The 25,892-nt window shown below is 39.9% G+C and overlaps 1 protein-coding gene across 7 annotated transcripts in view; it reads left to right on the top strand.

Annotated features, from left to right (window-relative positions):
* ralgapa1 (Ral GTPase activating protein catalytic subunit alpha 1) overlaps positions 1–25,892 on the top strand; it is a 77,269-nt gene that overhangs the window by 29,540 nt on the left and 21,837 nt on the right. For 6 of the 7 annotated variants that reach the window (XM_028565199.1, XM_028565204.1, XM_028565201.1 and 3 more), the window contains 14 exons: positions 1,509–1,619; positions 2,042–2,110; positions 2,205–2,342; positions 2,613–2,796; positions 4,229–4,347; positions 4,523–4,642; positions 6,542–7,169; positions 7,593–7,708; positions 7,931–8,055; positions 10,750–10,821; positions 12,717–12,840; positions 13,388–13,543; positions 16,321–16,479; positions 18,364–18,491. In XM_028565199.1, the coding sequence (XP_028421000.1) occupies positions 1,509–1,619; positions 2,042–2,110; positions 2,205–2,342; positions 2,613–2,796; positions 4,229–4,347; positions 4,523–4,642; positions 6,542–7,169; positions 7,593–7,708; positions 7,931–8,055; positions 10,750–10,821; positions 12,717–12,840; positions 13,388–13,543; positions 16,321–16,479; positions 18,364–18,491 (2,249 nt within the window). Of the gene's footprint in view, positions 1–1,508; positions 1,620–2,041; positions 2,111–2,204; positions 2,343–2,612; positions 2,797–4,228; positions 4,348–4,522; positions 4,643–6,541; positions 7,170–7,592; positions 7,709–7,930; positions 8,056–10,749; positions 10,822–12,716; positions 12,841–13,387; positions 13,544–16,320; positions 16,480–18,363; positions 18,492–24,000; positions 24,667–25,892 lie in introns of those variants that run through there. The other variant, XM_028565202.1, reaches the window with a different exon arrangement.

The following is a 25,892-nucleotide window of genomic DNA, read 5'->3' as shown; positions in this document are numbered from 1 at the left end:
ACAGTCAATATGTTTGGTCCTCCTTCAGATAGGAGACTAATCCAGGGGGAATGCTGCAAGCTGTGACACACACACACACACACACACACACACACACACACATAGTATCACGCATATATACACACATATCTTGTACACTTGCATCTCTTGCCTTCATACCAGCAGCCAGTAGCCTTAGACATGGGCCCTGTGATATGCACACACAATCACACACATACACAAAGCTTTAGGGATTGTCTGTATTTCCATGCAGAGCCACTTCTTTCTGTTGTCCTCCTCATCCCACTACCCGGCTCCTCTTCATATCTAGAAGCATTTTTTTGTTCAGTGGTGGTGATCCTCATTAGAGCCTGACTGTTCTATAAATTCTCTCTCTTGCCACTGATTGACCTGTATGTTATTTTATTTAAAAACAAAAGATATACACATTTAATGAGTATTTCATATAAAACCACAGTTTTATATTAAACGTATTCAGAATACTACAATTGATATTATATAAAATAATGACGAAGCATATTTGTAGACACACATTGGAATCAGATGTACTATGCATTATAGTAATAACTTTATATGAGACATGTAAATGACTCTATGCAGCTCATAGTATCAGAATGTGGGTAAAATGAGTTCAGATGTGTCCAATACTGTCAGATAATTTTTACAGACTTATAAATACTTACATCATCACATCAGTCATTGGAATATCACAGATTTACTAGTTGATTACAGGTCATGTGAAAGAATGCATCGGTATGATCTATTTCCTAGCATATAGCATTTACTCATTAAGTTTTTTAAATTGCTAACAAGCATTGATCAATACTGAAGCCACTTTTTTTTTTAAACTCTTCATACAGTCTGCATTACCACCATGCACTTCAGCCAAACCATTAATCTCACCTCCAAAACTCACTCAGACCACCAAAACAATTTATACATGTCTCAAAATAAGCCTGTTGGACCCAAACACTGGCAACAACTTTCACTCATAGAAAGCAAACATTGTCACTCATAACACACTGACATAACTGACTTACATAAATTATGAACTTTTATCTTTTGAAGTTTGAATGATTTTTCACATAAATTAGTATTTCATTAGAGAATATCACATTTTCACTTTATTGACTGTACTTAAGTATATGAAACAAGAATTAATCAGAAATGCAGCATATATACAGGTGGTGGATTATGAATGAGAAAAGAGTTAACGGATTTTGGAAAATGTATTCACTAAATGCATTTGGTGTGAAAGCAATGAAAAGGGATTCACAGTTTGGTCCACATAGACTTCTGTTTCGCTGACTGTGTGAAGAATTTTGACAATGTGACTTCAGTTTTAACCAATGCATGTTATCAATCTGAAAAAAAGATGGATCCATCCAACCTTAAAATAATTGTTTGAATAACTGTAATTTTTTTTATGTTTAAAAAAAAATAAATATTATTTTAAGTGTGTAGTCACAAAATCTGTGAATTAACACAAGTACTTTATTGTGTATCAGTACTCCAATAAGAATGTAGCGCTGGTGGCGTCAGACATCCTTCACCTCCTGATCAGTCACGTAGATCACCTTCAGACATTCCCCCCTGACACTCCAAAGAAGATCGTTGAGGTGAGACATAAATTGCTGTACACTTCTGAACAATTGTTGGAATATTTCCAAATACTGCCTGATTTCATTTATTAAATTATTATTCATCAAGTCGCCAATCAGCATGTCCACACATCCTGATGGATTAAACCATACTGTGTAAAGTTAAAGCATTTCTTTAAATTTGCCATCTCACTTTTTTAAAAATTATTTAGAGGTCTCAAAAATCTTGCTGCTTCGGTGGGTAGATTTTTCTGGTGAGACATCAAGTCAGAACTCATTCTTACCGCTCTACTCTGGTGCTCTAAAGTCTTGTTTCAAAACAAATGTAATGTAAGTCATATTGTCTTCCAATTTACTTTATTTGTTCACTAGTAGTAGCAGTAATAGTTGCTGTAGTAACAGTTTTAACATAATAATTTGTCTGATTTTATTTTCCTTAGATTTTAATTGCCACCATCACACACTTGCTGCCTACTACCGAGTCTTCTCCTCATGAACTGGATAAAAGGGTAACATGCATACACAAATTCTCTTTCACATGTTCTCACTATATTACAAATTTTGCTTCGAAATTAACCTTAAACCCGTGTATGTGTGTTGCAGCTCGTAGTGTCCCTCCTGTTGTGTCTGTTGGACTGGGTGATGGCTCTGCCTCCAAAGACTCTTCTTCAACCTGTTCAAACACGAAGCCCTCCAGAGAGGGACCAGCCTACCAAGACTCTGCTCAGCTGTATTTATAAGGTACGCATAGGTGACACAACCCTTAACACACACACACACACACACACACACACACACACACACACACACACACACACACACACACACACTGTCATGCACACACAGTCATTTATTCACTTAAGTTTTCTATTCCCCCAAAACATGACCCACATTGAAAATAAGTTTTTATTATATGAAGTGTAAGCTTCAGTGCAGTGAAGCTGAACATGGGCTATAATTGAGGCAGAATGGAATTCAATCTGAAATCCCTTTTCTTTTTTAATTGTCCAGGTATTACATGGTTGCGTGTATGGAGCCCAGTCTTTCAACAGTCCCAAGTATTACCCGCTGCAGCTGTCGGACCTGTTGAGTGCAGACTATGACCCGTTCCTGCCATTAGAGAGCCTCCGAGAACCAGAACCACTGCACAGCCCGGACTCTGAACGCTCCAGCAAACTGCAGCCTGTCACTGAAGGTAATTTATCTAACACCAGGGACACACTACGTAACTTTTAGGCCCATTGTTGTAACCATCATTTACTGATTTCCAAGATATAGAAATGAGTCTAAGCATGTGAATATGTATTTTGCTATTAAGATGGTCAGAAATATATTACAAGACCACACCCAGTACATATCTACTGTAGTTCGTAATACACACACAAACACACACACACACACACACACACACACACACACACACACACACAATGACTAACAAAATCATTGACAAGCACTAGAGATGGAGAAGGTTTGGTGCGTGTATGTATGCAAGTGCACCTGTCTGCATCCGTGTGAGAGTGGGTATTGTCCCCTGCTGTGGTCCACCAGGACACAGTGTCTCGTCTAATGACTGGAGTGCCATGATAGACCATGCTTCTCTTCTCTCCTCTCCTCTCCTCTCTTTGTATCTTCTTGTCTTCACTGCTTCTCTTATTTCTTCTATTATTCATTTAACATTATACTCTGCTACTATCCTTTTCACTTCTATTATATATTTTCACCTGTCTTCACCTGTTCATTTGTCTTTTCTTTTTTTCCTTCCTCCTCCTGAGCTCTCCTGAGCTTTAGGGAGTCGTTGAGAATGTTTGGTCAATACATATCTGTACTCTACACGCAGCCCTCTCAATAAGGAGCCGTTGCGAAGTGTGTGTGTCACAGTGTGTGTGTAATGGTGTTGATTAGCCAAGGTCTGCTGGCAGCACAGTGTGTGATGGCATTGGCTTCTGCTCAGCATGGGGTAAACTATGCACAAACTGAATGTGTTTTTATACCTCTTCCTAGTTTTTTTACTGTAATTCCTGAAGTTTTGAAGTTATTCTTGCATTGCCAGACCTTCCTCCAGAGCGCTGCGGAGGAAGGTCTGGCTAGTCCACACAGTATTCCGGAATGGGAGAAAATCATGCTCTGGTTTATTGGCATTTCTTTAAACCAATCAATTGTTGGACGGAGCAACATAGCCTCAGGAAGGAAGTTGTTTTGGTGTACGTTCAAAAGTTGTTTTAGTTGTTTTAGTCCTGCAAGAGAAATCTCAGATTCGTCTAGCTAGCTGTCTGGATTTACCTTGCAGAGATCTGAGGAGCAGTTAACCATAGTCCTCATAAATCGAGTTTAGAATGCCAACACAAAGAAAGCGGAAGTTGACGGACATCCGGGCGAAAATGAGGGACATCCGGCGGAACCTCCGGCGGTACCGGAACAATCCCGTAAATTAAACGTTGTCAATATAGACTACTTGGACCCTAAATATCAAGTCAGAGTAACAGTTAAACCTTTTACCCCACTAAACAATAAAATCTAGAAATCGACTGTAATTCTTTTTATATCCGGTACCCTAAATGTATTGTTCCTAACTTTAACCTTGTTAGTAATATATCCTCGTCTGTGTTTTCCCACTCTGTCTGCAGTTCGTAGCCGTATTCAGCAGGGCCTGGTTTCCATCGCAGCGAGAACAGTTATTACACACTTGGTGAACCATCTAGGACATTATCCAATGTCTGGAGGGCCTGCTACTCTGTCTAGTCAGGTACTTTTACTGTGTGTTTGCTGGTAATAAGGGCAGTGATGAACTGTGTATGGTGATGATTACTTGTTTGTCCAAAGGGGAATACAAATCTTCAGTTTTCAATACTTATTTTTTTTACTTATTATTTAAATCTTTGCATTTGGTTAGACCAACACTATGGCCTATGTTTTTCTAGGTGTGTGAAAACCAAGACAACCCGTTCTGTGAGAGTGCAGATCTTGGGCCAGAGCTTTTCCATTCACCAAACCTACAGTTTCTGGTTCTGAATGGCTCCACACTACTCTCTGTGTATCAGGTAAGTTTATAACTGTTTTACATCATACCTAAAATTAACTACTTTGCCATTCTCTTAACAATGTGGCAGTTAATACTACTACTACTACTACTACTACTACTACTACTACTATTCATTTTTAGCCACTCTAGGGATGGAAATGTCAGTGGTAAGCATCTAAACATTAGCCTGGGATAGCTGTACTTTTAGCTTCATAATGTACTTGCCTCAGTGACGCAGAAACTGCCCATCTACAACTGGTACAGAATTTAATTTAAGCTTCTGACAAACACTAGACACAGAGAACATATCTCACAAGTCCGGGCTGAATTGCTTTGGCCTCCAGTTCCTTTTAGAATTCAGTTTAGGATTCAGTACTTTTAAAGCCCTCCATGGTTTGGCTCCGTTATACAGTATATATGTCTGTCAGAATTATGTTGTTCAGTTTTTCAGGTCCAATACTGTGGAACCAGCTCCTTCAAAGTAACGGATTAACTAAGTCTGTGCCACATTTTTAAAAGCCTTTTAAAAAGTCACCAAATAATGTTTTTACATTGTTCTTTTTAAATTTTGTTTGTTTTTCTATGTTTCAGCATTCTTATTGTATTTCATGGTATTATATTGTATGTGCACCTGTAACTCTGGTTTTAGAGGTGCTATGTAAAAAGTTTACTTGCTTACCACTAGGGCTCAACGATTTGAGGAAGAACTCCAATTGCGATTTTCCTGCCAGATATTGCGATTACGATTTGATTTTTTTATTTTTTTTAGTAGGGCTGTCAAATGATTATTTTTTTAATCGCGATTAATTGCTGAATTTCTATAGTTAATCGCGATTAATCGCGTGTTTTATCACATGATTAAAATTCTATTATTTTGCATTACAGAACTGTTTTTAAGTACATATTAACAATGGAAAGCAATTCTTACCAGTGTATCTTGATTGGGAATCAAATGAATGCAAAGAAAGTTGCTTTATGAACTTGACTTTAAAATATGTATTAGTTTATTATTTATTTACTGTAAACAAAAGCAGAAAAAAGAAAAAAAAGAAGGGTACTAAACAACAGTCGGGAACTTGTTTATTGTTAAGGCCATGGTCAAAATTAAAGATTTAATAATAATGTAATAACTATAACAATAACTTATTTCACCAGTAAATTGCTGTTGAACGACAATAACAACCACCAGATGGGAAAATGGTATTTTACAATTACTGTGAATGCACCACGAGGCTACCTGTTTTAAGTGAACTGTTTTGTTGAATTCCGACAAAGGCAGCTGCTGCGCTGCAGAGCAGACGGTTACATCCTGGTGGTCTGTAAACAATCTGTGATACGTAACAATATTCCAGCATTTATCTTATGAAGAAACAGTAATATCATAAAGAAAAGAGGAACACAAAATTAAGCCAAATGTTACACCAAACATTCAACTAAATATTTCACATTTGATTAGCACACACACACACACACACATACACACGATTAGCTAATCGCATTCTTTGAAATCGTGATTTTGATTTGAAAACAATTAATAGTTCAGCCCTACTTATGTTACCACTAACATGACATATTAATAACTGTAAGCATGTTAACATGCATTGGTATCATTAAGTATAGGCAGGTTGACAGAGTAAAACATAACACAGCTTGTGATGCTTTGCAGTGTAAATTGAGTTAGAATATATTGAATTATTTAATACTATCTTGAAGTATGCTGATTAAAATGGATTCTCATTGATTGAGTTCTACCAGTTCAAAGATATTTCTAAAAGGAAGCCAATTATGTTTTTAAGAAGGTTTGAGTTTTGCTTTAAGGCAGTGTGTGAAAGATGCCGCAACTCCGATCAGAATAATATCTTTTAATATTTTGGTACATTTAGTCTTTAACCATTGCTCCTTGTCCTCTATTTCCCAGATCCGCTCAGAGTCTGGTGTACCAGGAGGCGGAATGACAGCTGGTTTGTCCTCTGCTCCTGCTTGCGTTCGTGTCATCATCCGAGATGTAGCCGGAAAACACTCTTGGGACTCTGCTGTTCTCTACGGGCCTCCACCATGTTCCCCAAACAGCCCGACACACGCATTCATGTCACACACACAAACACCTCACAGTGCGAATCTTCATTTACACACTCCACCAGGAGGTCCGCCGAAAAAGATGGGAGTGAATAGAGAAGACAGCGAAGAGGAGGGGCAGGAGGAGAGCGTGGCAGAGGAGGGGGGAAGAGGGATGGAGGGTGAAAGGCAAGGGTTTCAGGAAGAGGGCGATGAGGAAGGGGAGGAGAGGAAAGTCACTGAGGAGGGAATGGGAGATCAAAGAGGAGGTGAAGGAGAAGAGGAGGAGGAGGAGAGGATAGAGCTTAGGATGGATGGGGAGGGGGTTCGAGGGGAGACAGGCTTGGAACAGCTTCTAGCTCCGCCCTTGGCTAAACGTTTGTGTCGGGAGGCGGTGCCAGCATGGGACTCACTGAGGGAGGGAGACGATTCACTGGATGAAATGCTGCAGTACCTGGGATACTCGAGTCCTGAGTGTCTACAGAGAGCAGGTATACACACACACACACGCACACAGCAAGTACCTATTGTGTTCTGAATGGTTATTCAATCTACAGTGCAGTTTATAAAACATCAAACACATACTGTTTAAACATACATGAATGAGTTTTTATGTCTATTTAAAGGTCGGTACCAATAATAAGCAAAGCATCCATTAAAAGCCAGAATAACGATTTATTTCCTTTCGGTCGGTCAGCAACTTATTGAGTCAGGGTTTCAGTGAACATTTTCCAGACTCGCATCCCTCAATTTGCTCTGTAAAAACAGAGGACCCTGCATCAAATTATAGGTGGACACTGACTAACCAAGGTCCTGTTACACATCAGTCTAACTATTGTCCTGAAGCTCTAAAAAGAACAAAACGTCTGACAACAACAACACAGCTAACCTTGTCTCCTGTTTGGTCCACTCAGGCATGCCGCTCAACATCCCAGCCGCTCCTCCAGCGTGTGTTTCAGAAAAGCAGGAGAATGATGTGATCAATGCCATACTGAAGCAGAGCGCTGCTGAAAGAGAGTTTGTCCTTCATGTACGTATTGTCCATATTCATATGAATAAAAAGAGTTTTGAAGGAGCCATTGTATAGTTTGATACTATATACTGCTTTGCAACAATTTAATTCATTTTAGGTTTCAGAAAGTAAAATATAAACCACAAGCTATTATCCACACAAAGGTCTCATTGTTGTGTTATTTTGAAAGTTATCAAAACTTTTTTTTTTTTGCATGAATCTGAATGGTTGAATGTTTAGAGAGGTGAGGAGCTGAACATGAGGGCAGTGCAGCAGACTGAACCAGAGACTGAGACGCCACAGTCAGCCTTCTACTACTGCAGACTACTGATCAACATACTGGGACTCAACTCCTGGGAGAAGAGGTGAGAGCAGACAGACATACACATGGAAACCATATTAAAGTGGTTTTTTTTATGTTGGAAAAACAATAACATTAATGTAACAATAATAATATATAACACAAATTCTAATTCCGTCTTTCCACTGTATGGTACGACTCTGCTCACTCTTTTGGTACTTTTCTCTTTTCGTTTTCCACTGTGGATAGTACCCAAAACAAAGTACCAGGTACTATGCAGATCTTTTGCTAATGGAAACCATGTCTTCCAATGTCTAACTAACTGAACTGGACTGGACTGGACTGCTTGGTGAAAATGCATCACTTTGTGTTGTAAATTGCAACTGAACACATTCAGCATTCACAGCATTTGATTAATTTGTTGGAAACTGGATAATGATAGTTCAGTTATTTGTTCTTTGTCTTTATGAGGACATTCATAACTTCATAATTTTTTGGTTTTTCACTTTATTTTTATGTAGATAAGAATCTACTTTATTATAAGAGACTCCACTGTTTGCATATTGCACATAATTCTGTAGGAAAAACTTAAAAGGTAAAAATTAAGTTTTCTTGTAAGAGATGTTTTTTCAGGTTGCTGTAATACTTGTGTGGGAAGTCCTTTATATTTCTTGTCTCCCCTAGAATAAACCAAATAGCTTTTAAATGCAAGTAAGACAAATATTTCACATTCAAAAAAGAAATATTGTGCTAATTAGACACCACGTTTTCCCCCTCACATGGCACAGCATTTCATCTTCTCAACGACTCCGGGCTAAAATACACAATGTCAAGGTATCACTTTAAATGTATCTGGACAGCTAATGGACACTTATCGCTCTTTATACTTTATCCAGGGAATTACACTGTCTGCATTCAGCCTGCATAATAGACTTCTTAACACACACTGTGTGTGTGTGTGTGTTTTTGTGTGTGGAAGAGTGTAATAATGAGTATGGTACTCTATTGATCAAACTCAAGCCATTTGGAGTTAGAATAAAAGGCAGTAGTTGAAGAAGAGAATGATGGTGGGAGAAGTGGCAAATCAGAAAACAGGATGAATAAGGCACATGCAGATGAAGAGGAAAAAAAGAAAATGGATCCAAAATAAGTGTGTGAATACAGAGGAGAATGAGAAAAGAAACAAGTTAAAGAAGCTTGGATGTTAGGGGGGAAAGGAGGATAGACAGATCAGAAAAAAAGAAGACATTGTCTAATTATCTGTTATAGTCCCCTTATGTCTCTCCAGGTATTTATATGGGACATCAGACACTAAGATACTGGCAGAGGTGTGTGTGTGTGTGTGTGTGTGTGTGTGTGTGTGTGTGTGTGTGTGTGTGTGTGTGTGTGTGTGTGTGTGTGTGTGTGTGTGTGTGTGTGTGTGTGTGTGTGTGTGTGTGTGTGTGTGTGTGTGTGTGTGTGTGTGTGTGTGTGTGTGTGTGTGTCCTTTTATGCTTTTCCCTATAATCCAGGGTGTAAATGGAGTCTTTGAGTGCAGAGAATGAGGCCATTACCAAGTATCAGTTTAATAAAGAGCAAATTGCTCTCTCTCTCTATCTCCTGCTCTTTCACTCTTTTTCGCTCTCAAAGAGTGAAAAGAATGATGTGTCATTATCAGTCCACTCCAAGCCTCACTGCTCAACTCTTGGTTTTATATCAGCAGTGCAGAGCTTGGTGGCTGGGACATTTTGAATGGTCCCTGGACTTGTTAGTTGGTTATTAATTATTAAAGGCTATTAAATCAGAGAATTTTTACTTTTCTTTGTTAAAAAATGACCGATCAATTGATTATCAAAATAGTTGGCGATTAATTTAATAGTTGACAACTAATCGATTCATCTTTGCAGCTCTAGTAGTAACAATTGAGCAGTTTGGATTGGAAAGGGCATCACTCCTAAATACACACAAAAACATAACATAACAATTGGTTATTTAGTGACATAGTTCCTAAATATTCTTCATGCACTAATTGCAGTATTGTGCTTTCTAAACCCTCCATATTCTTCCTTTTTAAATCTTTGCCATGTCTTTCAAATATAAAATTTAGGTTGCATCGGACAAATTGTGGAATATTTTTACCAGGTATCAGAGCATCTAGCTGACCTAACTTTAAGGAGTTAGTTACATGTATTCTCTACAAGAGTTTATTAGTGGAGTTGGAGAGGGCAGATTTTACATTTATCATGCTGGAGGTTACATACAAGCTTTGGTAAATACTTCTTATGCTGATGGAGGCAATGTTCGACAATGTATGTATGTGACTGTGAAAATCTACTGAGTTAGACCACTCTTCAGTGTCTTGGAGTCTGACATAAGAGAACATTTTTCTTTAGTACCGGTCAATACAAGTAATTGTATTTGTAGTAATTATGATTTGAGAATTTATGATCTAAGCTACTTTTGAATTAAAATGTTCAGAAAGCTTAAACATCCCCTCTTTTTATGAGTGATGTCTTGTTGGTATTGTAGTGTTTTTCTTTACCCCCCTTTTTTAGTCTTAAGCTTTTCTTGTCTTTTTCACTAAAAGTCCTGCCAGCTTTACTTGATGTGTTATTAGGTGATACAGGATTTGTCGTATTTTGCTTGGAAACAGTGACAAAAACAAGCAATCGGCCAATTAAGGGAGGCACTGGTGGTAGCCAGATAAAGGTGGTGAGGCAGGTTTAACGATTACTTTGGATAATGATTCCTAACCTGTGCATGTTTCTGTGTCTTACAGGAGTAACTTTCATTTGTTAAGGAAGAATGAGAAGTTACTAAGGGAGCTGAAGAACCTGGACTCACGGCAGTGGTGAGAAAATATATAAAGTCAGGCATTTTGTGTCGTTCACCCACTCCCTCCGTCTTTTTGATGTTATCATTTAGCTTTTAGTTACTTATTAGTTTGAATCCTCTACTTTTTTTTTTACAATCTTTATTTTTTTGTCTCTGTCTGCTCTAAATAGAATTCAGCAAAGCTATTTTATAATAAAAGGTTTGGACATATAAGGTTCTTTAAATATTGATTCAACTGCTGTTAAAGACTCCAGATACCAGATTACAACAAACCAGATGTGGGACAAAGAGTATGTTTGTTTGTGTGGGACAATGTAGGACATGTGACCAATGCTGATAGGTAGTCTATCTAACTTAAAAAATAAACATTTCTATTCTGCCCCTTACCTTGTAACACTTCTATGCGTTGCCCTCTGGTTAATTCAGTAGCACACAATAGACGATTACAGGTTAGGCCTTTAATATGTGAAGGACTTAATAAATATATTTGATCTAAATGCAACTTTCCCAACTCCCACACAAACTGAATACAGGATAAAAAGGAAGCTGAAGTTTCACAGCTCTTACGCTCTGATGTGATAGTCTGCTGGCACTTATGTTTTCCCTTTTTCTGTCCCAATAATTGTTGAAAGTACAGTGCTTGTTTTCATCAACACTGACTGACTTAACTGTGTACAATAAAACAGTACAAGCAGGTTGCTGACATGGGATTCACGTCATGGCTTCCGTTCTATCAAATATACCACTGGTGCTTTAAAAAAGGGTCGTTGGCATCAATAATATCTGATGTGATAGAATGTCGAGTTCCTACTGACCCGTTTGTTTTGTCACTCAATGACAATTCTAAATTACACATGCTTGGGAGACAGGAAAGTTTGGCTAGCCGGCTCAACTGCAACCAAGAAAATTATAGCTCAGCGCTGGCTCCCCCCTCACTCGCTTTGTATAAAACAGTGTTTGTCGTATTTTCTAGACGTAGTTATGCCTGAGCTCTCTACAGCAAGGATTAACAAAGCCAAATCATCAACTATCAGCCTATGGGAAAGCGCAGCAGCACAAATATCAGACTTAATGACCTCAACCCCACAAGAATTAGAGGAGAGTGATTAGGCAAGGTGTGGTTTCTGTTTGTTTGTTTTGTTTTCCTCAAGACCGCAGAGGGTAGGGGGTGGGAGAGGGTTTTTGTTCTTGTTCAATTTGTGTTTCTCTGTTCTGTGCACCATCTGATATATTGTGGAATTTGTTTAGTATGTCTGAAGGTGCTAATAAAAAGTTGATCACAAAATAAAAGGGGGTGTAGTGGAGCAAAGACGGTCACCCAAGTGTGCCCAGTTTAATTGACATCAAACACAGCCCCTTGATGACAGCCTTCCCTGCTTTCTTCACTTGTTCTTCATCTCCGATATGTTATCCTTATGGACTATCTGTGTAGTTTGCTGACTTATAATTAGTCATTTTAATCTAATTTTATTTGTTGTACTATATTGATGTCTGCTAGCGTGTGTAATCTTATCTTTTGTCTTTCACTCCTGTCCTCCCTTTATATATATTTTCTCCTTTTATAATGGATTAAGGTATACACCGGAGAGTGCCCTGACCTAGCCCCTTTGAGGGTTTTTGGTATTTTTTTTTGCATGTGTAAACAGATAAACTAAACTAAACAGCCAATGGATATAGCCAAATATTTTAGAAAAGTGTCTGTCCTGCACTGGTTTGACTTTTGAAAACTAGAGGCAATCAAAATGTGGGACATTGTTTTAATGTGTGGGATGCGGGACAAGGGATAAAAATGGGAGGGATAAACGCATTTAAGCGGAACACCCTACCAGACAGAAATTGCTAAAATAAATGTTATCTGTTTTTCAGTAGTTGTCGTGACGGTCATTATTGCTTTCCTTCGTTCTCTTCTAGCCGTGAGACTCATAAAATAGCAGTATTTTATGTGGCTGAGGGCCAAGAGGACAAACACTCTATACTAACCAACACAGCAGGCAGCCAGGCTTATGAAGACTTTGTCTCTGGACTGGGCTGGGAGGTAAGAACACATTTATTTACATACATGTTCAGACATTGTTGCCTCCTTCCTACAAATTGCACATTTATCTTAACACTGGGTCCTTGACAGTTTTACCAAATGAAATGTAGGACTGCAACTAACTATTTGATCTCCATTTAATATTTGAATCATTATATATGAAATATATATTAATGGTTTAATTGATTTAAGATTGCAAAGAGAACATTCTGTAGGACCAGTGGTTAAATTAAACCACCACCGATGTGTCTTGATGTTTCAGCAGCCTGATGATGGTGAAACATTGATATACTAAACCATTTCGAAATACAATGCAAGCTGTTTTTGCGTGTGTTGACACAAGTGCAAAAGAGTAGCTGGCAAAATAAGTGTGTCCTTTTTTTTAAATTTTTATTTTGTAATATGTCAAGATTTTATCATCTGCTGGTTAAAAAGAGAAGGCTGAAGCTAGTTGGATTTCATTATTTTTTTATTCTAGGCTTAAAGGCGGTAAAAGGCATATTTCCGTATTATTTATGTATGTCCCTTGTCTGTGTTTGTCCCTTAGGTGGACCTCACTACTCACTGTGGCTTCATGGGAGGTCTCCAGAGGAATCGCAGCACAGGCCAGACTACGCCTTACTACGCCACCTCCACTACAGAGGTCATCTACCACGTCTCCACCCGCATGCCCCACGACCAGGACCACAACCTCACCAAGAAGGTAAACTCACACCTATCTGACTGGTGACCTTTCATCCAGATTTTTATTTTTACTGTAAAGAAGTTCCCATGGTTCACTCTCTTCTTTCCCGCTAATGGAAGGACACCTAATTGCCTGTTTGTTGCTGGGTTAATTCTCACACTGCCTGTCAAAACTTTCTGATGTGCTTGACAGTTGGATGGAAACACATCCTGTTTCTGTCAAGCACTCTGCATCTGTGTATCTCATTATCTACTGTGTTGCCCTCTCTCAAGCTGCAGTCTGTGTGGTGAGACGGGGGGTTATTAGTAATAAAAAGCATACTTATCGTTGATGCTCTAATTCCACTCCTTTTTATTTAATGAGGGGAAATGCGCAGTGAGAGGAGGAGAAAAAAAACCCTCTATACTCTTCTCTCTGTCTTTCCTTTTGATTCCTTTTTCTTTTCCTCCTTCCCAATCTCTTAATTTGCCTGGAATGACATTGCAAATGAACATAGGCCGCTGCACACACCTATCTGTTTAAGTCAGTGTTTCTAAAGCACACCAATGTTTCCAATAATTCTTAGTAGCAATCATGTCTGTGTTTGTGCGTGGTGTGGGCTCGTATCATTGTCCAGGGTGTGTGTGTGTGTGTGTGTGTGTGTGTGTGTGTGTGTGTGTGTGTGTGTGTGTGTGTGTGTGTGTGTGTGTGTGTGTGTGTGTGTGTGTGTGTGTGTGTGTGTGTGTGTGTGTGTGTGTGTGTGTGTGTGTGTGTGTGTGTGTGTGTGTGTGTGTGTGTGTGTGTGTGCGCACCTGTCAACCCCCAGGCATTGGGCGCTCAGCACATGGCCATAATGTCCCTTTAATCAGATCATACTTCCTGCTTCTCGGCCTATCACGTAGCTGCAGGCTCCTGATTGGATTATCAGCGCCTGGTCCGACACCATCCGTCTCCCTGATCAGCTGATGGCCCCATCAAACACGCATACTCGCATACGCACATGCACGCACACACGCCATAAACCTGCTTAACTTGAAACAAACACTGACCCACTTTATTCACATCAGGCCACACAACTATAAATTTGTGTTAACGTTGGACACAGAAGCGCACACACACACACACACACACGCTTACACGTGCATGCGTTAGCAAGCACATGCAGGCTTACAAACGCATACACTCACAGTTTGACAAATGTGTCCACAAAGAGGTTAAAGTGACAGACATACACATGTCCATACTGGCAGGCATTTATCATCCATCCTCCTGCCACACACACAGCACGGTGATTTGAGTCCATTGCATGGCATTTTTCCAGCTCTCACTCTTTGTTGTGTGTTCTGCTCCCTCTCATACCACATCTGCTTGAAACATGATTAAAAGGATTAAAGCTGCATTACATCAACTGATTGTGGCATCAGAGATAACATCACTCTGATCTTAATCGAAATATTTTTAAAATAGTGATGATCAGAGAAGCACATCAGACGGTAAGACTCCACTTTGCCTTATTAGACTGTGTCACCTCATTGTTCTGACGCCCAAAAATCCAGCTTGTAGGTCATAATTCTAACTCTCCAAATGTGATAATGGCAAAGCCCTTCAGGTCCCAGTATCACTGTGAGTTGTGTGTGCCTCACTGACACTTTGAATTGCAAGCTCCGTCAGAGAGAAGTGCCTCTAAAAGATTTATTTTAGGAAGAACTTGATAAATACATCTCTGTTACTGTGTGTGTTTTCTTGACTCTGCTTAATATATCAACTTAATGTATCAGCAGTCAAGAAAATGTCAGGTTAATTATAAGTATAACTCAAATTTAAAGTTCAAGAAGTGTCATTATGAAAGTGGGTGAAGTCACTTTCATACACAATGAATAACTTGTGCACCAGGCTTCCATATTACTTAATTCAGACTAGGCATATATGACAGTTGAGTGAAATGTGTGTGTGCACATAAAATTTATTAAAATGATTAGATACCTTGTCTAATAAAATGTGGAGCTTCCTGGGTTAACAAATCCCTTCCATATATGTGGGCAAATCTGACTTCTTTGAAAATCTTGACAGGAAAAAATACACAACTGATTCTAGTTAAACAAACATTTAAAGGCAAATGTGTTTATCTCAGGGCCAAGGCCAAGAGTGCCAGACGTTTGGAGTGTCACATACCTTCAGGGGTGTGTGTGTGTGTGTGTGTGTGTGTGTGTGTGTGTGTGTGTGTGTGTGTGTGTGTGTGTGTGTGTGTGTGTGTGTGTGTGTGTGTGTGTGTGTGTGTGTGTGTGTGTGTGTGTGTGTGTGTGTGTGTGTGTGTGTGTGTGTGTGTGTGTGTGTGTGTGTGTGTGTGTGTGTGTGTGTGTGTGTGTGTGTGTGTGTGTGTGTGTGTGTGTTGCCAGGCATCAATGTTAATGACCGAGCTGTCACCGGCCCTGACTGTAGCCCATTGAGTGAATGTGAACCACACACACAAAGAATCGCACCGCATCAGACTTGATCCCATCTGTCTTCAAGCCCATACTCCATCTTTCTGGAGCTTCACTTGGTCTTCGTGTCCACTCTCCATCTTCACACACTCAATACATCACCCCAGGGCCAACTATAGCACGTACACACACCACATCAAAAGCCTTGGGTTTATGATGGATACAGTCTATCTAGCTCAGTGTGTGTGTGTGTGTGTGTGTGTGTGTGTGTGTGTGTTTGTGTGTTGACTAATTGTGTTGTTTATGCTGCAAGAAAGAAGAAAACTGAGCTGTTTACTCCGTTTTGATTCTAGGATTAATTTCTCTTGTTTGTTCCTTCCTGTCCCCTTCCAGCTAAGACACCTGGGTAATGACGAGGTCCACATTGTTTGGTCAGAACATTCCAGAGACTACCGACGAGGGATCATCCCCACTGAGTTTGGAGACGTGCTAATCATCATCTACCCCATGAAGAACCACAAGTACTCCATCCATATACTGAAAAAACCTGAGGTAAAAATGACTCAAACTGCCGGCTGTCATTATCTTGGGCACATTATTCAGTATTTTTGTGTTTCAGTGTTACACAGAAGCCTTATCAATGGGTGGAAATGCCTATGAAACAGCAGGCCATAATTCAGTCCCCCTCTGGGCTAATCAGAACTGTAATTGTAGTGTGTCTCATTGGCCAATCGGTGTAATTTTTGCCATAATTGTGGCACAGCTCAATGGATGGCACGACTGGAACAGTATGATGGCTTCTCATGAAACTTAATACAAACAGTCATGGTCCCCAGAGTCCTAAGCCCCTTTCACACATGCACTGCAAACATGAACTTATCTAGACATTACCCGGAGGTGCTTTATGTGAGAACGCAAATTTCCAAAATAAACGACTTTACCCTGCAAGCTCCCTAGTACAAACTCCATGTAATCTCCAATTGAGCCCACGTGTGAAAAGAGCAGCTCATTGTCCGGAGAATTCACAGCAAGTGAGTGGGCATATCGATGACGTTTCTATCATGCTGCTCGCCCGAAATCAGAAGAAAAGAAACATCCGAGGGTCGGGAAAAGGATGGTTCATTTACACAAAGACGAAAATGTCTAACTGGAAAGTCAACGAGATTCTTGAACTTCTGTTGGTAAGGGCCAACGCGGAAATCGTCAGACAAATTCAAGGAACGGCAAGGGACTCAATTGTTTATGAAGAAAATACTAACGCGTTACGTGACCCTGTTGTAATATGCGTTATGACCTGCCTCCTGCACGCTATACCCAGGCGCCACCTCTCACCTAACAAGCGGAGTATTACCAGTAGGCAAGAATGCTCCTGTTATGTGCTTGTACATGTGCTTGTCCATGTGTAAAAGGGCAACTCCAGACAATTCTCTGGGCTGATTCTCTTGACATTGTCCGAGTTCATATGAGAAAACAGTTCTACTGACTTTTTTTCTAGTGTCACAATGGGGTGGACATAAATGGTCTTCAGTGAAATGTCCTAACCACTATTGGAGACAGATGATGATGATTATTATTATTATTATTATCTAGTCAAAAGCCATTTATTAGGACCACTATGTGAAATAATAAACAGAAGAACAAATGTAGAGAGACAAATCAGTCATCCGAATTAAACAGTTTACAGTAACAGTAGATGTCATCATGTCACACTTAAATACTATTAGAATAACATGGATATTGTATCGATGATTGAGCCTTTTATATTATATTGTTTGGATATGGAGTTGGGTAGGAAAGAAATTGTGACACGCACAGTATGTTGGTACATAATATTTCCTACCAGACGATGCAGATATGCATCCGAATGACAAACAATCCTAGAGAGAGTCTTGCCCTGAGTCTTGCTGCTCTGGTCAATGTATCAGTCTAAAACACACAGACATTAATACCAAAGCACTGATAGCATAATTATATTTCAAACGAGAACTAACACAATAAAATGCTGCTTTTTCTGTATGACATAGATACCACAGCACTAATAACATAACCTCATTCTGTTTCATTCATTCTACAAGCAAAATATATTGAATTATCATGAATCCAAAAACAAGTTAAATAAGATATTCTCTGTGTTCAGTCATAGAGTGCATGGCATTGAGACCTGGTCTACTAATAAATTCAATAAAAAGCCTGACATTATTCTCTTTGGTGGATTCCACAAGCAAAGTATGGAATTACATTTTACTTGTCAAGCTTGGTTCTCTTAAACCCAGTGGCTCCCAGAGATTATTCAGTTTCATAAAAAATATCAAGAATTGTTTATCTTTGAGAGGTTCCATCGGCAGTAGAATTCGTTATTAACCATAAAATGAAAAATAATCAGATTCTTTTTTTCAGCTTTAATGCCTTTTTCTCTGCTTGTCTTTGTCTTTGTAGGTGCCATTCTTTGGTCCACTGTTTGATGGTGCCATAGTGGACATGAACATTTTGCCGACCATGGTCAGAGCCACAGCTATCAATGCCAGTCGAGCTCTCAAATCCCTCATCCCCCTATACCAGAACTTGTATCCTTTTAAAAGCCCCAATCAGAATATGCAAAAACAGCATCAGAAGCCAAAGGTAGGTCACAGAAACCTTTTATTCAATTTTGTTCATTGCTTTGTTTATATCTCCATGCTAACACCTCATGGTCAGCTCTTAAAAAGTTAGTTGTTTGTCAGCTCCCCTTAGCTACCTAAAACTTGTTTGAATATTACCTGCACCATTGTATTGGCCGTTGAAATCCTTGCACATCTTAGTGTGAGTGAGAATGTCGCTTCTCACTCAGCTCAAGTGTTAAGAATAGCAAATCAATGTCCAGTGGTGTTTGGCTTTCAGAGTATAAGTGCTAGTGTGATGGAGCTGTATTTAGTTGGCTCTGAAGTGCCATATATCAAGTGTGTATGCATCTGTGTGTGCGAAGAGAAAGCGGAACAGACAGACAGGTGTGTGTACAGTCTGTCTGTTTGATCCGATGCGATGTTAGTTTGGTTGGAACAAGCCCAGCGTTCAATACTTATCGATGACTCTCCTCTCTATCGCTGCTTCTTAAATGATGGGCTTTGCTCTCTGGTCTCAAGCAGACGTGCACACTCACGCACACGCAAATACAGACGTGCCCACACTTATACACACTCTTTATTCTAACAAACACGGACAGATGATTGCACTCAACATGGACACAGAGGCGCAGTAGTTGCAGTGCTGGTTAATAATTGTACACACACACACACACACACACACACACACACACACACACACACACACACACACACACCATTGTGAGGTGACAGTGTCTCCTGTTGAGGCGAGCTGAGCTACTGACTGATCATTGGAATTTCTTCTAAGCAGCACTTTAAGCAATTTGATTCCCTAATGATACTTTCTTCCTGTCTACCTGCTTGTCTACCTGTTCTTTTCTTCTGTCCCTTAATTTCTGCCCTCCCCCATCCTCGTGCGTGTACACAGTATAAACAAAAAAGGTACCCACTCACTAAAAAAACAAAGGGGAGGAGCGAAGGGAAAAGAAGACAGGCAGTAAATACTGTAAACAGCAGAAACTTTCATTCCACTTCAGGCTGAAAGCGGCAACGATGCTGTGCTAGCTACTGTATTGCACTGGTCTTGACAAAAACTCTACATGTCTGTAATTGGCTATGTCTGCTAGCTTGGCTACCCCATAGCCAGTGTGACAGCTGCTTACAAAAATTGATAGCTGCCAGTGACATACAAGTACTATAACAGCCAGAGGAGCATCTTTTATGAATAGCATCCGGAAGAGCAAGGCCTTTAAAAGAATGGTTAGGTGCTATGGCTTCTCCAGTCAAGGATAAGGCATTAGCTACAACAGGTAGCCGTGCAATGACAAATAAAATAGCCCATGCTAACTTTGGGAGACCATAATGATGCCCATAATGCAACCCATATGACACCCACAATAACGCTGTCCTAAAGTATAAAGCTCCCTCAGCACAAAGGCTAATACTCGCCCCGTTCAAAGAGAGCATCTGCTGATACAAAAATAGAAAGGTCTAGTCCACTAATTTAATATGACCCCTCTTTTTCAAACTGTATCAAATCTAACATGTGAATAGTTTAGTGTTTTTGTTACTTTTCCTACCCAAATGCCATGTCTCCTACCCTTGACTCCCTCCCTCTTCTGTTTTTATTTCCTCTGGGTGTCCTGCCTCCTTCCTCTGCTCACTCTTTGTTCTTCTTTTCGTTGTCTTTTACCCCTCTTTCACTGTGCTCTGTCTCTCTTTACTCGTCTCTTGCCTCTTGTCCTTCATCTCTTATGTTCTCTTTCTCCCCTCTTGTCCAACTTTCTCCCCTCTAATTTTATCTCAACCCTCCCTCTCTTTTTCTTCCCTTTCTCCCTCTTTCTTCTTTTCAGAGAAATAATATAAGTGGTGGAGGTGATGCTAGCCAAGAAGGTGGAAGGGGCACAGGGATAAGGTGTGGGGGGGGGGGTTAAAAAGCCATTTTGCTCTGCCACGTCCACCCAGCGAGACAGAGAGATTGTTAGGCTCAGTGTGGGGCTGTAGTAACTCGTAGCTAACGCCCCCAGACCCCATTTTGCACGTGTGTGTGCTTTTTGTGTGACTCCAGCAATCTTGGGTGAGTGTGCAGCCATGTCAACATCTTTACAATTGTGTTTGTGCATTGTGGTACATTTTTGTGTGAGGCTGTGTGTATATCCTACTGTATGTGTGTGATCATGCGCACGGACCTGATGACACATGTGTCGCGCATGCTTGTTCCGAGGTGTTTGTGTGTGTCTGCGAGTGTCCTGGTGTGTATTGATTGGTAGTAGCAGCAGGTCGATGTCTCTGACAGGCTGAATTACAGTAATCAGTCATTATTGACTCCCCATCTCTCTGCTACACACACCTCTCTCCTCTCCTCTTCTGTTTCTTCACCTCTCCCTCCCCACTCTGCCCTCTACTTCGGTCACCCCTTGTTTCTTTCCTTTTCTCTCTCTTCTGTCTCTCGTCCTGCATCTGTCTTAACATCCCTCTAAGTCTTGTTGTGCTCTCATATTTTTTTGCTGCTGTCTTGTATTACTCTTCCCCCCCCTTATTATCATTTCTTTATCTCTCTGTTTAATGCTGTCCCTGTATTTTCTCTATTGTCTCTTTAACTCCCTTATCTCAGTGCATCTCTGTTTCTCTGTCATATTGTCTGTTTTTCCTCTTTTTCAGATTTCTTGACTTTTAAGTCTTTCAGCTTTTTTTGTTTTTTTACTGCCCCGTCTTCTTTGCTGCTCATTCTTATTGTCCTAAACTATGAGAAGTTCTGAGATCATGATGTCATAACAATCCTTAACAATTATTGTTCAACTTGTAAGAGTCAATTAATGTTTAGGACAATGCATGATAAGATAAATCAATTTCACCGAAATGTGTTCTCTTTATACATCTATGGCTCTCACCCGCATCACAGTTCAAACCTCCAGTTCCTGTGAGATTTGTGTTGTACCGCGGGATCCCAATGTAGTCTATGTCACAATTTTAATTAAAGGGGAAAATAATTTCTGTATCTGTACCTTGATTCTGACCTGCTCCAAAATGTTTTGTGAAAATATGGCCAGTAGTTTTTCCGTAATTCTGCTGACAGACAGACAGACAAACAAACAAACCAAGCTTAAAACGGTAATAAAAGCAATATAGGCATGAAGTGCAGGAGCAGCAATGGAGGTGCAGCTTTATTGATAAATATAATGGGTTTTTATTTTTTACTTTTTTTTGTTGTAAAATAAAACTATTCTCAAAGAGGGGCTGACACAGAAGCAAATTGGGAAGAGAGATGGTGAGTGTGTCAGTTGTTAACTGGCATTTTTCTCTTCTATTTTTCTGTCTATCTCTTGTCTGTCTGTCTTCCTCCATCCCTCCCTCTCTCTGTCTCCTGGCCCTCAGGGCGGTCCATCTGCCTTCTTTCTCTCTCTGATCTTTCATTCACCATGACTAGAGCCATCCAGCAACACACACGCACAATCGCACCGAGTGCCAGGCTGCTGGGGCAGCTGTGTGTAAGCACAGCTCTATCTCACATATCAGCTCATTGCAGCAAGAAAAGCAGTCCAAGACTCCCCAGCACACACACATACTGCCCTTCTCCATATAGGCCTCACTATATTCACAAAGAAATGCAACACACACCAGTTTTCATAACGTCTCTACCCTCTAATGACTTGTATGCCGAGCAGTAAATCTTTGGTTAATGTAGCGAAAGACGGGTTTCCTGTAGCCCACCACAGTGAAATCAGTCTCTCTGAACTCATAGATTAGACCAAATGAAAGTAAGAAGCAGACTGCTGAGTGATATATCAGTGTCACCAGTCCTTAATCGACACCAGAGTCCCTGAACCTATAGCTGTGCATGGATCATATCAGAAAAATGGTATATTCTAACTTTGTACCTGAAAAAAGTGCATTAAGGTAGCCTAGAAAGCTAGACGCACCCTAGCGGCAGCAAATGTAATTTGCAGCCAGGATCCACATCTTGATGTGGGTCTGGCTTGTCAGGCTCGCATCCTAAAGGGGAATTTTAAGACTGAAACACTCGGGCCTGATTTCGATTTTTGTTCTTGAATGTGCTATTTCACAATATTTTTATGTTTGAAGAATAAGACCAAGAGAATAATATTCAGTGTTTTTTTTTATTGTCAACAAATTGCATGAAAAGTCCAAAACCAACAGTGAATTGATCATACTAACTTAGTTCTAAAGCCAGATATACCTTCTGATATATCTTCTTCCTCTGTGACGTAGAGCTCTATTGCTGTCCAGAAACTATTAAAAACACATCAGTGAGCCACACTGTTGCACTGGGTGACCTGTTCCTTCATTACTATAAACACACATACATGTATTTATCCGCAGCTAAAAATAGTCCCCAACTTTTCACACCTGACTAGATTTGTGAGCCGTTTCTAAAGACTTATGTCCGAATTAAGGGTGTCACAAAACGGAAATCGGGAAGTAATGGAAGTATTGAGAGACGACCTAATGCATTTTGTGTATGGAATTTCAAAGCACAGCTGATAACATAATAGGCTAATCATAGGTAGTAAATGATGAATGATATTAAATAAGCATTGGGAAAAATAGGAGTTTCTTTTCTAAATTGGACCACACAAATTATGGCATTGATTGAAATTGGTCCAAGTTTTTTATTCATGTGAACATAAATCTACTATTTAATTATTTAAAAGTTGAATCAGAGTTTTGTGACCACGGAGCCTCTGTGGAGTGTGTGTGTGTGTGTGTGTGTGTGTGTGTGTGTGTTAGTGAGTGAAAGAGCAAGCCGTGGCCATCCTCCATCTGCTCCTAGATGATTGTGGTTCTGGGGAACAATGTTGGAGAGACACTAAGCTGCTACACAAACACACACACACAAGTTCCAGCAAGTGTGTGTTTGTGTGCATGAATCTTTAAATGTATATCACTTCATTTACACTTGTGTATTTCATGGTGTTTATGTTGCATGTGTATATATTTCACTCTCAAGGATTAGAGCTTGTGGGTGTGCGTGTGTGCCCCCAGTAGTTGATTGGCAGAGATAGCTGCACTGAGGCTGGGGTCAGCATATGGCTCAGTGTGATAGCGATGCTGTGTGTGTGTGTGTGTGTGTGTGTGTGTGTGTGTGTGTGTGTGTGTGTGTGTGTGTGTGTGTGTGTATGTGTTTTCTGTGCATGTGTATCACTGCCTTTCCCTCTTTTTCGCACTCTGTTCCCAGTGTAATGATGGCAGCTCTGGGCATGTAGCGCTATTATCCCCCATATCCACACACACGCACACACATGCACACACATGCACCGAGAGCAGCCAAACGCCTCACGGCCTGCCTGGCTTCTCTCTGCCGGCTCCCACAATAGAGCCTATTGTCCCACTAAGGCTACAATCTGTCTGTGTGTGACAAGGAGTGTGTGTTCCTCACCATGGTAGAAAGGTGAGGGCAAAACCTTACAAATTGAAGACATTTTGTTATTGCTGATGCAGAAATTGGGTCATGTTATCCTTAACCTCTCTTGAGCTCCATTACACCCATCAGCCATGGAAGGAGCACTTTGTTTGACTTCAAAGAAAGCTGCGCTGCTGCCTGTCTTCGGGATACATCCTGCTGCATTTGATGTAATTGTGCAATTAACAAATCAGTGAGATATTAATTACAACTGCTGATGCAGCTGTTTTAAATGTCTTAAAAATATCATGAAAAATATGTCCACTGGTTTTTTATTAATTTATTTTTATTAGAATAATGAAGAAACACAATTCACACAAGACCCATTCTGAAAAAAATTTTCAAATATAAATGGATTTATCCATCCGTTCTTAATTGAAAACACTGCGTTCAATGAGCAGCTATTCCGGCAAATTGACAGCAAATCCGCACCACTCGTTGAGTGGTATTTGATGCTTTACAATATGATTAGGACTAGGTTTAGGGATGTGCATTATTGACGGTAAGAAAAGGAATGTGTGCAGAGGGGGAGGTGATTGTGGTTAATTGTTTCCCGTCGGGCAGATAGAGGAAATGAAAAGAAAGGGGTGAAGAGGAGGGGTCATGGCTAATCTCTCCCACTTCTCCTTGGGGAAAAGTGTGTGAGTGTGTGCGAGATGCTTTTTCAAGATCTCAGTCTGTTTCACAAGCACATATTAGGCACCATGGTGTTTGACGCTGTGTAACATCTGCATAATGTCATTATACTGCATTTCGTTGTCTTTGTACTGGTACTCTGCACAATGACAATAAAGTTGAATCTAATCTAAATCTAAAATACACCGGTTAGTCTGCTATTATGTGGATTTATGTTTATGTTATAAATCACTCGAAAGTGACAGAAAAAATCTTTGAGAAAAAAAAAAGGTATAGATATAGTTGGACAGAAGACCTCTGGTATAACATCGACAGGCTATTGATTACATTGATTAAAATATAAAACGAGAAATGTGCTTCTCATAGGATATCTTTAGACAGTACCCCTGGACTCACAATGACTACTTGCAGGTGTGTTTGTCCCACAAGCAAAAAGCACTGATGTTTTAACTCAGTGTAGCAGTAAACTCAAGTTCCATTTGTATTTTGGGCATTCACCACCACACACACATAGATGTCTGACTGGCATAGTCCATAGATAGGTCTGAGGCCTGAATTATCAAAGCTGGTTTGTGAGGACTCTTACTTTAGATTTTACTCATGTTCTATGATGTATTTCATTTTCTCTAATTTCCAAAATATATGATTCATGTAATGACTGATTCATGTGTGTCTCTGTGTGTTTTTGTGTGTGCACACATACATGCCTTGTCACCAAGAGCTGTGCAGACACATGAGTTGTAGCCATCAGTGGCTTGATCACACCTTTGATGGAGCAGACCCCCCTCTGACTGGTAAACAAGCTAATCTGTAGTGTGTGTGTGTGGGTGTGTGTGTGGGGGTGTGGGTGTGGGTGTAAATATGTGAATGCACTTTGTGGCAGTGTGTGATTGTAAGTATTTTATGTGACAAGGTGTTTAAAATTCAGGGTGGATTGTTGATGGGATGATCACGACCATGGCCGAATGCACTACAGCAAACTGTGTGTCATAAGCCCGAACAGCCGTCAGAGATTTTGCCTTGAAAAGACAGAAAGAGGAGATGGGTCTTCAGAGGCTGGGAGTAGCTATTTAAATAGATAATTGATGATTGATCGATCACTTTAAAAAAAATAAATAAAAAAAAAATCAGTTTTGAAAAAGAAAGAAACACATTTACAAACAGCTAATAAGTGTGACAGTATATTCCAGCAGGTGTATTCAGCGTGACCAAAACATTTTGAAACCTTTTATCCACATTATTGGGCACAAGTGATACTAAGTTATACTATATACTATGTTATATTGCTGCACCACTCTACTTCTACTATATACTGTTATATCTATACT

The sequence above is a fragment of the Perca flavescens genome, chromosome 20, assembly GCF_004354835.1.
Source record: "Perca flavescens isolate YP-PL-M2 chromosome 20, PFLA_1.0, whole genome shotgun sequence".
NCBI lineage: Eukaryota > Metazoa > Chordata > Actinopteri > Perciformes > Percidae > Perca > Perca flavescens.
Note: the sequence above shows the minus strand (reverse complement) of the source record. Positions and strands in the feature narration are given on the sequence as shown.